At 50.0% G+C, this 12,454-nt stretch overlaps 1 protein-coding gene across 1 annotated transcript in view; it reads left to right on the top strand.

Annotated features, from left to right (window-relative positions):
* The first annotated feature begins 99 nt into the window (after positions 1-99).
* The window catches only part of abcc9 (ATP-binding cassette, sub-family C (CFTR/MRP), member 9), a 50,874-nt gene continuing 38,519 nt past the window's right edge, over positions 100-12,454 (top strand). The window contains 16 exon segments of the mRNA XM_080517914.1: positions 100-273; positions 2,319-2,548; positions 2,832-2,973; positions 3,063-3,184; positions 3,283-3,449; positions 3,721-3,822; positions 3,959-4,192; positions 4,194-4,388; positions 7,170-7,334; positions 7,472-7,627; positions 7,701-7,835; positions 7,927-8,089; positions 8,836-8,876; positions 8,949-9,091; positions 10,053-10,161; positions 11,344-11,451. Of these exon segments, the coding sequence (XP_080374040.1) occupies positions 2,401-2,548; positions 2,832-2,973; positions 3,063-3,184; positions 3,283-3,449; positions 3,721-3,822; positions 3,959-4,192; positions 4,194-4,388; positions 7,170-7,334; positions 7,472-7,627; positions 7,701-7,835; positions 7,927-8,089; positions 8,836-8,876; positions 8,949-9,091; positions 10,053-10,161; positions 11,344-11,451 (2,130 nt within the window). The 5' untranslated portion in view covers positions 100-273; positions 2,319-2,400.

Genomic DNA, 12,454 nt, shown 5'->3' with positions numbered 1-12,454 from the left:
TTTTATTTTTGAAGGACGGCACAGGAAGTTCGCTGTGTTGTGAATTGTGACTTGCCAGAGTGTCTCAGAGGGGCAGAAGTGAGTGGGGCAGTACTGAGTGGGGCAGCTGAGGCTCTAGTGGGGCTAAAAATAATCAGGTCCTTTCGCTTTAACTGTCTTTTCTTTTCTGGGGTTTTTTTCTTCTTTTCTGCTTCTTCTCTCTCTTATCTTTTTAACTTCCAGTAATCCGGAATGAAAAGCAGCCACTGAGGATTTGATTATCTTTAATCTGAGGTAAGACACACGCCAGTCCTTAAAGTAAATCCAGTGAAATCCTGATTTTAACACTGTTTAGTTCCCTGAAGGTTACTTTAACTGTTTGTTGGTTTTTATCAGACTGCGTTGATAAAACAACAAGTTTTAGATTTGAGCTGAAGCTGAATTTTCTTTCCTTTTGTCCAGTTTATTCTCGTTTATTTTATTTCTTGAGTCTGTTTCTTACAAGTTTGAAACTTTATTAAGTAAAAAAAAAAACATAAAACTAGAACAGTTTCTTCTAATCGATATTGTATCATCAGAAGGTTTTACTAAAAGTGTTTCCTTTGAGTTTTAAAGTTCAGAAAAAGGATCAGACTTTATGAAGATGCCACCTGTTTATCAACTGAGGCCAGAAATGTCTCTAAATAATAATAATTTCTCAACAAGGCACTAAAATACACTTTGACCCAAAACAAAGATGGCGACAGGAAGCAGTTGGTTGAATTATGAGTTTTATTATTTATTTGACAAATGTTTGTTATGACTCAGATTGAGTTCATGAAGCTGGGAAACAAGAAAGTTTGGGAAAGTCCCATTTCCCAGTTCACCCACAAAAACTAATACCCCAATAAAATCCTTCCCACAGAAGCTGGTCGTCGACCACAGGAACTAAAACAGAAATGACTTGGTTTGTCGTCTCCCAAACGGGGAACAGTTCCTGTGAAATGAGGCACTCGAATAAAACTCTTGACCCAAACAAAGATGGCCGACTGGATGCCGTAACTGTCTTGTTCATTAAAAAAAAAAAGCCCTATAAGACTGAGCGACAGGTTTATGGCATCAATCTGGTAAAACCCAGGAGGAGAGCAGACGGAGAAAATCTCATTTAATTTCACGTTTGGTTTGATTGTTTCCTGTGTGAAGTCGAGGGGTTAAATTTCACCTCCACACAGATGGTAAAACTCTACTTTTTAGAAGCTGGTGAACGAAGTCGGCGGATCAAATGGAGGGTGGCGGGGAAAAATAGAGATCATTCCTCAGCGGGGCACCGACATACAACACTTGACCCAAACAAAGATGGCCAACTGGGATTGGTTTGTCGTTCAAGAAATCACCAGTTTGTCAAATAATATTAAAGCAGTTTAAAGAGTCACATGGAGACGATACTCACTACATTAAAAAAATTAATGGGAGTTGGAACTGAATATTATAGTGGAGGATGGAGAGTGGGAAACAACTTGTAGTGGCTGTCATAAAGGAATCAATAGAAACACGTGGAAAGAGTTTGATTGGAAGACGAAGACAAGGTTCTTTAACACACCTCTGGTGGTTTCTAAATTTGTTTACCATCCGAATGCAAGAAAGTGCTGGAGAGGATGTGGAATGGTTATATATATATTATCCCATATATTCTGGGATTGCCCAATTTGGACTCCTTTCTGGAGGGGCGTGAAGATAAGAGTTCGAGAAGGTTCTGGGCCAGTTTCTTCTTGATTTGACTCCCGAGAACAAGTTTACAAAAAATCAAAAGCACCTGCTACATATACTATTGATGACTGCAAGGACAATGGTGACAATAGAGTGGAGGAATCCACAGCCACCAGCAGTGGGACAATGGAAACACAAAGTGAGAGAGGCGTATGGAAGTCTGAGATCTTCATGAGAACATGGTTCCCTATAGAAAAACACCTGTCGAACTGATTGGCCACCAACACGACACGGGAATGTTTTAACTGCCCATCTTTCTATGTATTTGTCTCATATCGGTTCTGTTGTCATAGTATTATTATTGTTATTTTTCTTACACTGTCATGTATACGCTGTCTTGCTGTGGAGGACGGTTCTGTAACGTGAGTTCTCATGTTCATGTTTATGATTGAAAAATAGATAAAAATAAAGTGAAAAAAAAACTGGGAAACTCAGAAAGGTACCAGCTGGGAATATCCCACATCCCAGCTGGGAATATCCCACCTCGCGGCCGGGAAACAGAACCCAGTATTAGATTCAAAGCTGTGGTGCTAGTAGTGACCCCTGTGGGCCACCGTACCTAATGCCTCTGCCTCCTGTGATCTGGTTCCTAGTGGTCCCTGGTGGTCCCTGGTGGTCTCTACTGGTCCCTGGTGGTCCCTGGTCTCCTCAGATCGGCCCCAGGCCGCCGGGGGCATGGCCCTGTCGTTCTGCGGCAACAACGAGACGCTCTCGCCGTACAGCGTGGTCGGAGGCGTGCTGAACAATGGCTGCTTCGTCGACGCTCTCAACCTGGTTCCTCACGTCTTCCTGCTCTTCATCACCTTCCCCATCCTCTTCATCGGTAAGCAGCACGCCACCCGAGTGGTCGGCGGGGAAATGAAGGTCAAGTTGCACATGGAGAGCATCTTGATCCTCACACACACACACACACACACACATATATATTAGTGCTGTCATTCAATGAAAAATAGAATTAATTGCGATTAATCGCATTGTTTTTCTCCTGAAGAGTGAAGCTTGTGATGGATATTGATTCAGGGAAAACCACGGAATTGATGTCGACACTGTCGTGTGTGCGTGTGTGTGTGTGTGTGTGTGTGTGTGTGTGTGTGTGTGTGTGTCAGGCTGGGGCAGCCAGAGCTCCAAGGTGCAGATCCATCACAACACGTGGCTCCACTTCCCGGGACACAACATGCGGTGGATCCTCACCTTCCTGCTGCTCTTCGTCCACGTGTGCGAGTTCGCCGAGGGGATCGTCTCCAGCAAGTAAGGCCTCGCCGCCGCCGCCACCTCCCCCCCCCCCCCCAGAGTGCCATCGTTGTGATGGAGGTCTGTGTGTGTGTTTCCTCCCGCAGGGTGATGACGACCAATCAGCTCCACCTCTTCATGCCGGCGTTCATGGGCTTCGTCGCCGCCACCACGTCGGTGGTCTACTACCACAACATCGAGACGTCCAACTTCCCCAAGCTGCTGCTGGGTGAGCTCGCCGCCCGCCGCTCGCCGCCCGCCGCCGTTGCTCGGTGGTCACGTTTGTCGACGCGATGACTGAGTGACGGCCGGCCTCCTGTGTGGCAGTGCTGTTCATCTACTGGGTGCTGGCGTTCATCACCAAGTCCATCAAGCTGTGGAAGTACGCCGTGTTCTCCGTGGGGCCGCAGCACCTGCGCTTCTGCATCACGGCGCTGCTGGTCATCCTGTACGGACTCCTGATGGCCGTCGAGATCAACGTCATCCGAGTCCGAGTGAGCGGCCCGCTACTTCCTGCTGCCTCAAGTTTCACCCCCCCCCCCCCACACATTTCCTTACCTCTAATTTGACACCAGGATCAAGGCTCACCCCTGTCTGGAGCCTCGTCCGTGAAGCCCTTCAGTATTCAGCTTTGACGGTTGATTGACTGTAATTGGACACCGGGCTCACTGTCCTAGCCTGTTTGTTTGTCACCTTTAACTGTGAAGTTGTGAAGTGTCTCAAACCCTGCAGGAGTTTCACGGTGTCCTTGTGTCTCCTCTGTAGAAATACGTTTTCTTTGCCAACCCTCAGAAGGTGAAGCCTCCAGAAGACCTGCAGGATCTCGGAGTTCGATTCCTGCAGCCGTTTGTCAACCTGCTGTCAAAGGTCGACCCCCCCCCCCCCCCCCCCAAGATTCTCCACCCAAGCTTCTCCACCCGAGCTTCACCTTCCTAACCCTTCTTCTTTTGAAGGAATGTGAGAGTGCTGATGTAACAGGAAGTGCCCTCCATGTTGTCTCCAGGCCACATACTGGTGGATGAATCCTCTGATCATGGGAGCTCACAAGAGGCCCATCGAGCTGAAGAAGATCGGGAAGCTGCCCATCGCCATGCGGGCGCTCACCAACTACCTGCGACTGAAGGACGCGTACGAAGGCCAGAGGGTGAGGTGGAACGGGGGGGGGGGGGGGGGGGGGGGGGGGCTGGCAGGGGGCCGTTTCATCTATGTAAATTCACTCTTTCCGGCCTCGTTCTCCGCAGACGGCCAAGGACCCCGACCGGGCGCCGTCCATCTGGAGGTCGATGTACCGGGCGTTCGGACGGCCCATCCTGCTCAGCAGCACCTTCAGGTACCTGGCCGACCTGCTGGGCTTCGCCGGGCCGCTCTGCATCTTGGGCATCCACAAGTACCTCAACGTGAAGAGCGAGATCTCCGAGGAGGACAAGAAGAAGGTGAGGGGGCGTGTCCTCCCTGGTTTGGAGTGAAGAGACACGGTTTGTCTTTGTAGCCTCGTTGTGTCTGAAGCTTGTCGTTTCCACGTCGGTTTCCTGCTTCCGTTGGATCTTCTGACGTCAGTTGAACTGAAGACAAACCTCCGAGCTCGTCGGTCCTGCCCCGACGCTCATTCCGATGTTTTCAGAAATCCATTTCTCTGAACTCTTTCAGTAGTAAAGAGAAAGTTTGTGTCTGAGCCGCCATGTTGGTCTGGTTTCAACCGCAGGTGCTGTGAGTGTTGCGTTCAGGCGCATCACGTAAAGCCGCCCTCCGACATGTTGGCGAGTTGTGGGGCTGTACAGTAGTGAGGAAAATCAAGATGGTAAAACACCATTGAAACTTAAACTATGATTCAATATCAGTCTCCAGACAGTCAAGATATATATATATATATATATATATATATATATATTGACATGGCAGCGTACCTGTTTATGTTGGAACTGAAGACAAACCTTCATTTACCTTCTGGAGTAAATGATAACTGAGCTGTCTGTGGTGCTGAAACCTCGCCTACAGAGCGTCTGCTCCCCAGATTGACATGAAAGCAGAACAATGTTCTGAGCGTTCCTCTGCAGGAGGTCTGTAGCTCAGGTATTTGGTCTCCCGTCTTTTAAGAGTTGCTGCTTTTCCTCAAAAGAAAGTTGTGAAAATGTCTTTATCGTCTCTCGCGCCGCCATCCTGCCTGTTTACCCGCCAACTAGCTCGAGAGCGTAGCAGCGTTGCGTCAATTCGCTAATACACCGTGAACGTACGTATAGCATTTAGCATAGCACGGCTACATCCAAAGGCAACGTTGCGATTATGTTCTAATTAAAACAAATGATCAAAATGAATATTTCATTCATTTCAATTCAGCCTTGGGTAGGAACTGCTGTCCCTGCCGACTTGACTGCACTGCTGCTCACCTGTCCAGGTGTCGCCTTCAAACTAAAAGCCTGCAGGCATCGGTTCATTGACTATTATTCCATTAAAATAGCCTGAAGTTTGAAATTGGAGCTGACGCAGCTTTGGCTCCTCCTCCTGCTCCTCTTCTTCCTCCTCCTGCTCCTCTTCTTCCTCCTCCTGCTCCTGCTCCTCTTCTTCCTCCTCCTGCTCCTCTTCTTCCTCCTCCTGCTCCTCTTCTTCCTCCTCCTGCTCGTCTTCTTCCTCCTCCTGATCCTCTTCTTCCTCCTCCTGCTCCACCTCTTTCTCCTGCTCCTCCTCCTGCTCCTCTTCCTCCTCCCGCTCTTCTTTTTCCTCCCCCTAATCTTCCTCCTCCTGCTCCACCTCTTCCTGCTCTTCCTCCTCCTGCTCTTCTTTTTCCTCCTCCTGCTTTTCCTCCTCCTGCTCCACCTCTTCCTCCTCCTGCTCCTCTTTTTCCTCCTCCTGCTCCACCTCTTTCTCCTGCTCCTCCTCCTGCTCCCCCTCCTGCTCTTCCTCCTCTCCCTCCTCTTGCTCCTCCTCTTCCTCTGCCTGCTCCTCCTCTTCCTCTGCCTCCTCCCCCTCCTCCTCCTCCTCCTCCTCCTCCTCCTCCTCCTCCTCCTCCCTGTGTTTTGGGCCTCAGGTTGTGCTCGTTGACGTTGAGCGTGTAAATGTCGGGAGCAGATCGAGAGCAGAGCGGCTGCATTTCTCAGCGACGTGGAAAATTCTCCACTCAGCTCACACCGAGCGTCTCAGCAGGTCCGGTTCAGCCGGAGTGCGTGACACACACACACACACACACACACACACACACACACACACACACACACACACACACACACACACACACACACACACACATCACATGTGACGCCAGCGGCTCAGTAATGTGCAGAACATTCCTGAATCTGATAACACGTCACTGGAGCGGAGGTGCCTGCCTCACGCGGGTCCAACCACTGTGTTCATTACATCACACACACACACACACACACACACACACACACACACACACACACACACACACACACACACACACACACACACACACACACACACACACACACACACGGCAAAGACGCACATCTGCGGAAAATGAAAGTTCTTCTGCGTTTGTTGTGTATTTGTAAGTAAGTACGTAAGTAAACTTTATTTATACAGCGCCTTTCACAGACCAAGGTCACAAAGCGCTTCACAGTTTCAGTAAAAACATAAACAGGAATAAAATGCAAATACAGATTTAAAAGGCCAAGACAACACATTGATAGACATAACATCCCTAAAAGAACTAAGCGAAAGCCTGAACAAATAAATAGGTCTTAAGTTGACCCTTGAAGGAATCATTTGGTGAGTCACAGCGCCCCTACGGGCCTGGCATACGTACTACATCCCCTTCGGGCCTGGTGTTGAGTGGGCGGGGAGAAACAAGATGGCTTTGGCCGGCGTGGGCGGAGCCTCAGTGTTCAAGTTGTAGAAAATGTCAATGTTTAGGGATTATTTCGTACAAATTATGAAACAAGTGAATCCGATCGGAGAGGATGTGAACTGGGTCGACGCATGATGATGATGTCATTGGGGCTGTTATGGTGGGTGGGCAGGGCAAAGGTTTGGAGGGGGGGGGGGGGGGGGGGGGGTCAGCTGTGGTAAGCAGCTGTACCACAAAAGCAGCAATAATAATACGGTTGTTTCTTTTTATTCGGGGTCATTATTCCACATTCCCGCCACATTGAGACAATCAATGGCGGTCAATCAGCGAACATGTGTTTTCTGATGAAGATGATATCGGAGAGGTTTCCAGGTGAAACTCTAGTGTTCAGGAGTCGGCGTGTCTGCAGGGAACGTTGCTGGGCGTCTACTTCATGTCGACCATGGAGCTGCTGCAGAACAGCTCGGTGCTCGCCGTCCTGCTCTTCCTGGCCCTGGTGCTGCAGAGGACGTTCCTGCAGGCCTCGTACTACGTCACCATCGAGACGGGCATCAACCTGCGTGGAGCTCTGCTGGTGAGTGGAGGGAGTGATCCAGGGATCAGAACAAGTACAAACACTACGAACTGTCCCGACTATAAAGGTCTTTTCTCTAAACCCGTCTTGTCTGTCCATCTCTGTCGCCATGTGACCGGCTGTGTCTCGTCCTCCAGGCCATGATTTACAACAAGATCCTGCGTCTGTCCACGTCCAACATGTCGATGGGGGAGATGACTCTGGGGCAGATCAACAACCTGGTTGCTATAGAAACCAACCAGCTGATGTGGTTCCTGTTCCTTTGCCCCAACCTGTGGGCCATGCCAGTACAGGTGTGTGTGTGTGTGTGTGTGTTCAGTGTTGACTGTGGGTTCAGTGTTCAGTGTGAGTGTGTGTCCTGCTCAGATCGTGATGGGAGTCATCCTGCTGTACTACCTGCTGGGGCCCAGCTCCCTGGTGGGGGCGGCGGTCATCGTGCTGCTGGCTCCGGTCCAGTACCTCATCGCCACCAAGCTGGCAGACACCCAGAAGAGCACGCTGGTGAGCAGCCACTTCCTGTCGCGCCCTGGACTGCGCGCTGTGTGTGGGGGGGGGGTTCTGCTGATCTGGGACCTGCTGCCGTCTGTTCCAGGAACACTCCACGGACCGCCTGAAGAAGACCTCGGAGATCCTGAAGGGCATCAAGCTGCTGAAGCTGTACGCCTGGGAGAACATCTTCTGTGACAGCGTGGAGGAAACCAGGGGCAAGGAGCTCACCAGCCTGAGGACCTTCGCCTTCTACACCTCCATGTCCAGTAAGACCGAGTGCTTCCCCTGCATGGAGCGAGTCTGTAGTGACTCCGTAAAGACTCTGTAGTGACTCTGTAGAGCCTCTGTAGTGACTCTGTAGAGACTCTGTGGAGACTCTGTATATCCTCTTTAGTGACTCTAATCACTCTGTCGAGCCTCTGTCGTGACTCTGTAGAGCCACTGTAGAGACTCTGTAGTGACTCTAATGACTGTAGTGACTTTAATGACTGAAGAGCCTCTGTAGAGACTGCAGTGACTCTAATGACTCTGTAGAGACTCTGTATTGACTGTAGAGACTCTAATGACTCTGTAGAGCCTCTGTAGTGACTCTAATGACTCTGTAGAGACCCTCTAGTGACCTTCTAGTGACTCTCGTGACTCTGTAGAGACTCTCTAGTGACTCTCTAGTGACTAGTGACTCATGACTCTCTCGTGACTCTCTAGTGACTCTCATGACTCTGTAGTGACTCTGTAGAGACTCTCTAGTGACTCTCATGGCTCTGTAGAGACTCTCTAGTGACTCTCATGACTCTGTAGAGACTCTCTAGTGACTCTCATGACTGTGTAGAGACTCCGTAGTGACTCTACAGCAGCGCCGTATTGACTCCCTGATAAAGGTATTTTGTAATTAAAGATAAAGTCATCAAACCATGGGAGGTCATCTACGTTGAGGTGAAGCTTCCAGTCAGGTGACCTCCTCCGTCTCTGTGTCTTCCGTCACTGTTTTCTTGTCTCCTTGTTTTCCTGCCAGTCTTCATGAACGCCGCCATTCCCATCGCCGCTGTTCTGGCGGTGAGTCGAGTCCCGGAGACGTTGGCCAGCTGAAGCTCGTGCTCCGGCTCACGCTGTCATGTTGTTTCCTAGACGTTTGTGACGCATCACTTCATCAACAAGTCCGGCCCCACCCCCTACGAGGCCTTCGCCGCCCTGGCGTTGTTCCACATCCTGGTCACGCCCCTCTTCCTGCTGTCTACCGTCGTCCGATTCGCTGTCAAGGCTCTGGTCAGGTGTGGCAGCCAATCAACTTCCAGTATGCCAGCACTGCACTGGGACACATTACTTTGGTGTAGCTATAGTTCAGATATCGCAAAAGACGGGGCAACCTTTGACCTCCTGTATCTGCTGATACATATTTAACCTTTGACCTCTTGTATCTGTTGATACATATTTAACCTTTGACCTCCTGTATCTGCTGATACATATTTAACCTTTTACCTCCTGCTGGTACATATTTAACCTTTGACCTCCTGTATCTGCTGATACATATTTAACCTTTGATCTCCTGCTGGTACATATTTAACCTTTGACCTCTTGTATCTGCTGATACATATTTAACCTTTGACCTCCTGTATCTGCTGATACATATTTAACCTTTAACCTCCTGCTGGTATATATTTAACCTTTGACCTCCTGTATCTGCTGATACATATTTAACCTTTGATCTCCTGCTGGTACATATTTAACCTTTGACCTCCTGTATCTGCTGATACATATTTAACCTTTAACCTCCTGCTGGTACATATTTAACCTTTGACCTCCTGTATCTGCTGATACATATTTAACCTTTGACCTCCTGCTGGTACATATTATACTGTGGCATTGTTTATATCCTGTTTCTAAGTCACTGTTGCCGTTTTTTTTTTCTTTGTTCTTGTTTTATTATTACTTTTAACTGTGGAGCACGTTGGTCAACTTGGCTGTCGTGTTAAATGTGCGATACAAATAAAGCTGGATTGGATTGGGTGGTCGGGGCAAAATGGTTGGGGGGGTTGGGGCAGATCGTAGGGGGTGGTTTGGAGTAAATCTAATTAAAAGACTTTGGAGGAAACCTGATGACAGAAACTGGAAACTCCTAGGAGAATGTTTAACGCTGTTCTGTGTGTGTGTGTGTGTGTGTGTGTGTGTGTGTGTGCGTGTGTGTGTGTGTGCGTGTGTGTGTGTGTGTGTGTGTGTGTGTGTGTGTGTCAGTGTCCAGAAGCTCAGCGAGTTTCTCCAGAGTGATGAAATTGGAGACGACAGCTGGAGGAACGGAGACATTTCTGTGTCGTTGGAAGCTGGAAAGAAGCGCCTGGGAGTGGTGAGCCTCCGCCACAAGTCCCACTAACCCTGTGACCACAAGTGACCAGTAACCTGTGACCAGTGACCTGTGACCAGTGACCTGTGACCAGTAACCAGACGTCTCCCTGCAGCTGTCTTCGGTCTGCGCTGACTCTCTGGCTGCACTCGGCCGTCCTGCAGCCACTCGCTCACCTGGTCAAGCTGATGACACATTTTTTTGAAACAGGAAGTCCTTGCGCTTTGCCGCGACTGATGTAATCTGATTACTCCTGCAGCTTTCAGGGTGAATAACCGTCACCGTCAGGTGTTTTGATTGTGAATGGTCCGTGTTGCCGCCTGGAGGAGATCAGAGCGGTATCGCCAGAAGTCACAGAGTCGCGAAATGTCCTCGTTTCTATGTTTGTTGTAAACAGAGTAGAAGTACTCAGTTACTCCTCAGCTGGTTTCTCCAGGTGGTCTGCTGGGAGGAGGCTTCGGTTGGAGGAGTCGCGGTCCTGCCGGACGTCACCGCTCAGTAATCTGCTGTCAGGCTCTAATCTCGTGGTCGTCTGAGGTTTCAGTCACATGCTGGTCGTGATGCTGGCCGGAACCATGGTGGCGGATAATGAGAACGTGATAATGTGATAATGAAGGCTGCCCTGTGGTGTAGTGGTTGGCTCTCCACCTCACCCTTGAGGGGGGTCCCTGGTTTGAGTCCAGGTTGGGCTTTGGGGGCTTTGCCATATGGAGTTTGCTTCAGGCTCTCCAGGTTCCTTTGTCAGCAGCAAATAGTGTGTCGACCTTTGATTGACTAACTGTAAAAGAGGAGATGGTGACGATGGTGTCAGTGGTTCAAGGCTTTAGCTTCTCAAGCTGGGAATACTGTACTTGCTGTGTCGCGGGGAGTCGCTGTGTGAACGTGGTTTGTCCTTCCGACTGATGGACAGACGGTTCCACTGACTCTGCTGACGCACCGAGGGGTTAGGAGCTTGTTAAACGTCCGTTTCCATCCATTTCTAAACACGATTTCGCAGTGTTTTAAAGAGTTTATTGTACTTAAGTGTCTCTGTGCTCAGCGTGTCGCAGTGCCACGGCTCTGGGATTCAAACCGCCGGGGGGGAACCTTTGCGTCTCCCTGAGGAACGCCGCCGGATGAGGAGCGTCTGGTGTTTATTAGTGAAACTAACTCCCAGATCTCCCGCTTCTTGTCGTCCCTCTCCAGACCAAAGCCATCAACAGGAAGCACCCCATGCGCTACCAGATGGAAAACTACGAGCAGCCGAGCAGGCGGCAGATGAGACCCACGGAGACGGAGGATGTGGCCGTGAAGGTCAGGGTCGGGGGTTCTACGTTGGAGGGGGGGGGGGGACGACTGGAGTGGTGGGGTCGGGGTTAGAAAAACAGCTGGAGGAGACGCAGGGACGGGGTTTCGGTCCAACTTTGTTCTGTTCATAGAAAGAGGAAGTTCTTGAGTGAGAAGTGTGAGTTTATGTTTGGATTAAAGTTTGCGGAGCTCCTCACTGGGCCGGTTGTATGAAGTCACTGATGTCCAGTCCAAACCCCGGAGGCCAGAGAGGGTCGACGCCTCTCGTCACTCTGCTTGACCACACCGTACTCGTCTGTCTTGCTAATGAAAACTCGTCCTCACGCCCTCGGTGTCGGAATCAAGAGGGGTGGAAGGCTTTCAACAAGAAGCCTTCCACCGCTTGACCCACTGTCATTGTTCTTTTTGGTCCAGAACAAAGACGGCAGAGAAAGAGTTTGCGTCTGAATGATACATGATCAGGTGGTGAAGAAGAACCAATGACATTGTGAAGCTTGTCAGTCCGGCGAGGACGGTGGTCGCCCGGATGGCCTCACGACTCTCGTTTGATCAAACCCGCACGTCCAATTTGACTCTAATGTGAATTGAAGTCACTCATTCCTTCACGGGATGAGGTCAGAACAGTGACGTGCTGCACAGCGGGTTTCACTATTTAGTGGGAATAAATGAGTTCAGGGTCGTCGGTTGTGACGCTTCTGCTCAGCAGCTGCTTCATGTCGGGACGGTTCCTTCACTCCGTGCGTGTGTGTGTGTTTGTGTGTGTGTGTGTGTGCGTCCTCCCCCGCTCCTCACAGGAAGTGTAGAGTTCACACGAGAATTCGTTGCCCCTTGAAAGGCCTTGTGAACATTTTCTCAGCCGCTCTGTGAAGACCGTTCTTCCGGCCGGATCCCTGCGGAGTGACGCCGCCGTCCTCACGTCAGCGCGAGGGGGGGGGGGGGGGGGGGGGGGCGCTTCACTTTAATTAGTTAATCATCGTATTTATTGAACGGAACATCGTTTTAGTGACGC

Source organism: Blennius ocellaris, assembly GCF_963422515.1.
Source record: "Blennius ocellaris genome assembly, chromosome: 22".
NCBI lineage: Eukaryota > Metazoa > Chordata > Actinopteri > Blenniiformes > Blenniidae > Blennius > Blennius ocellaris.
The sequence above is the reverse complement of the archived record's forward strand: the minus strand, read 5'-3'. Positions and strand labels throughout refer to the sequence as shown.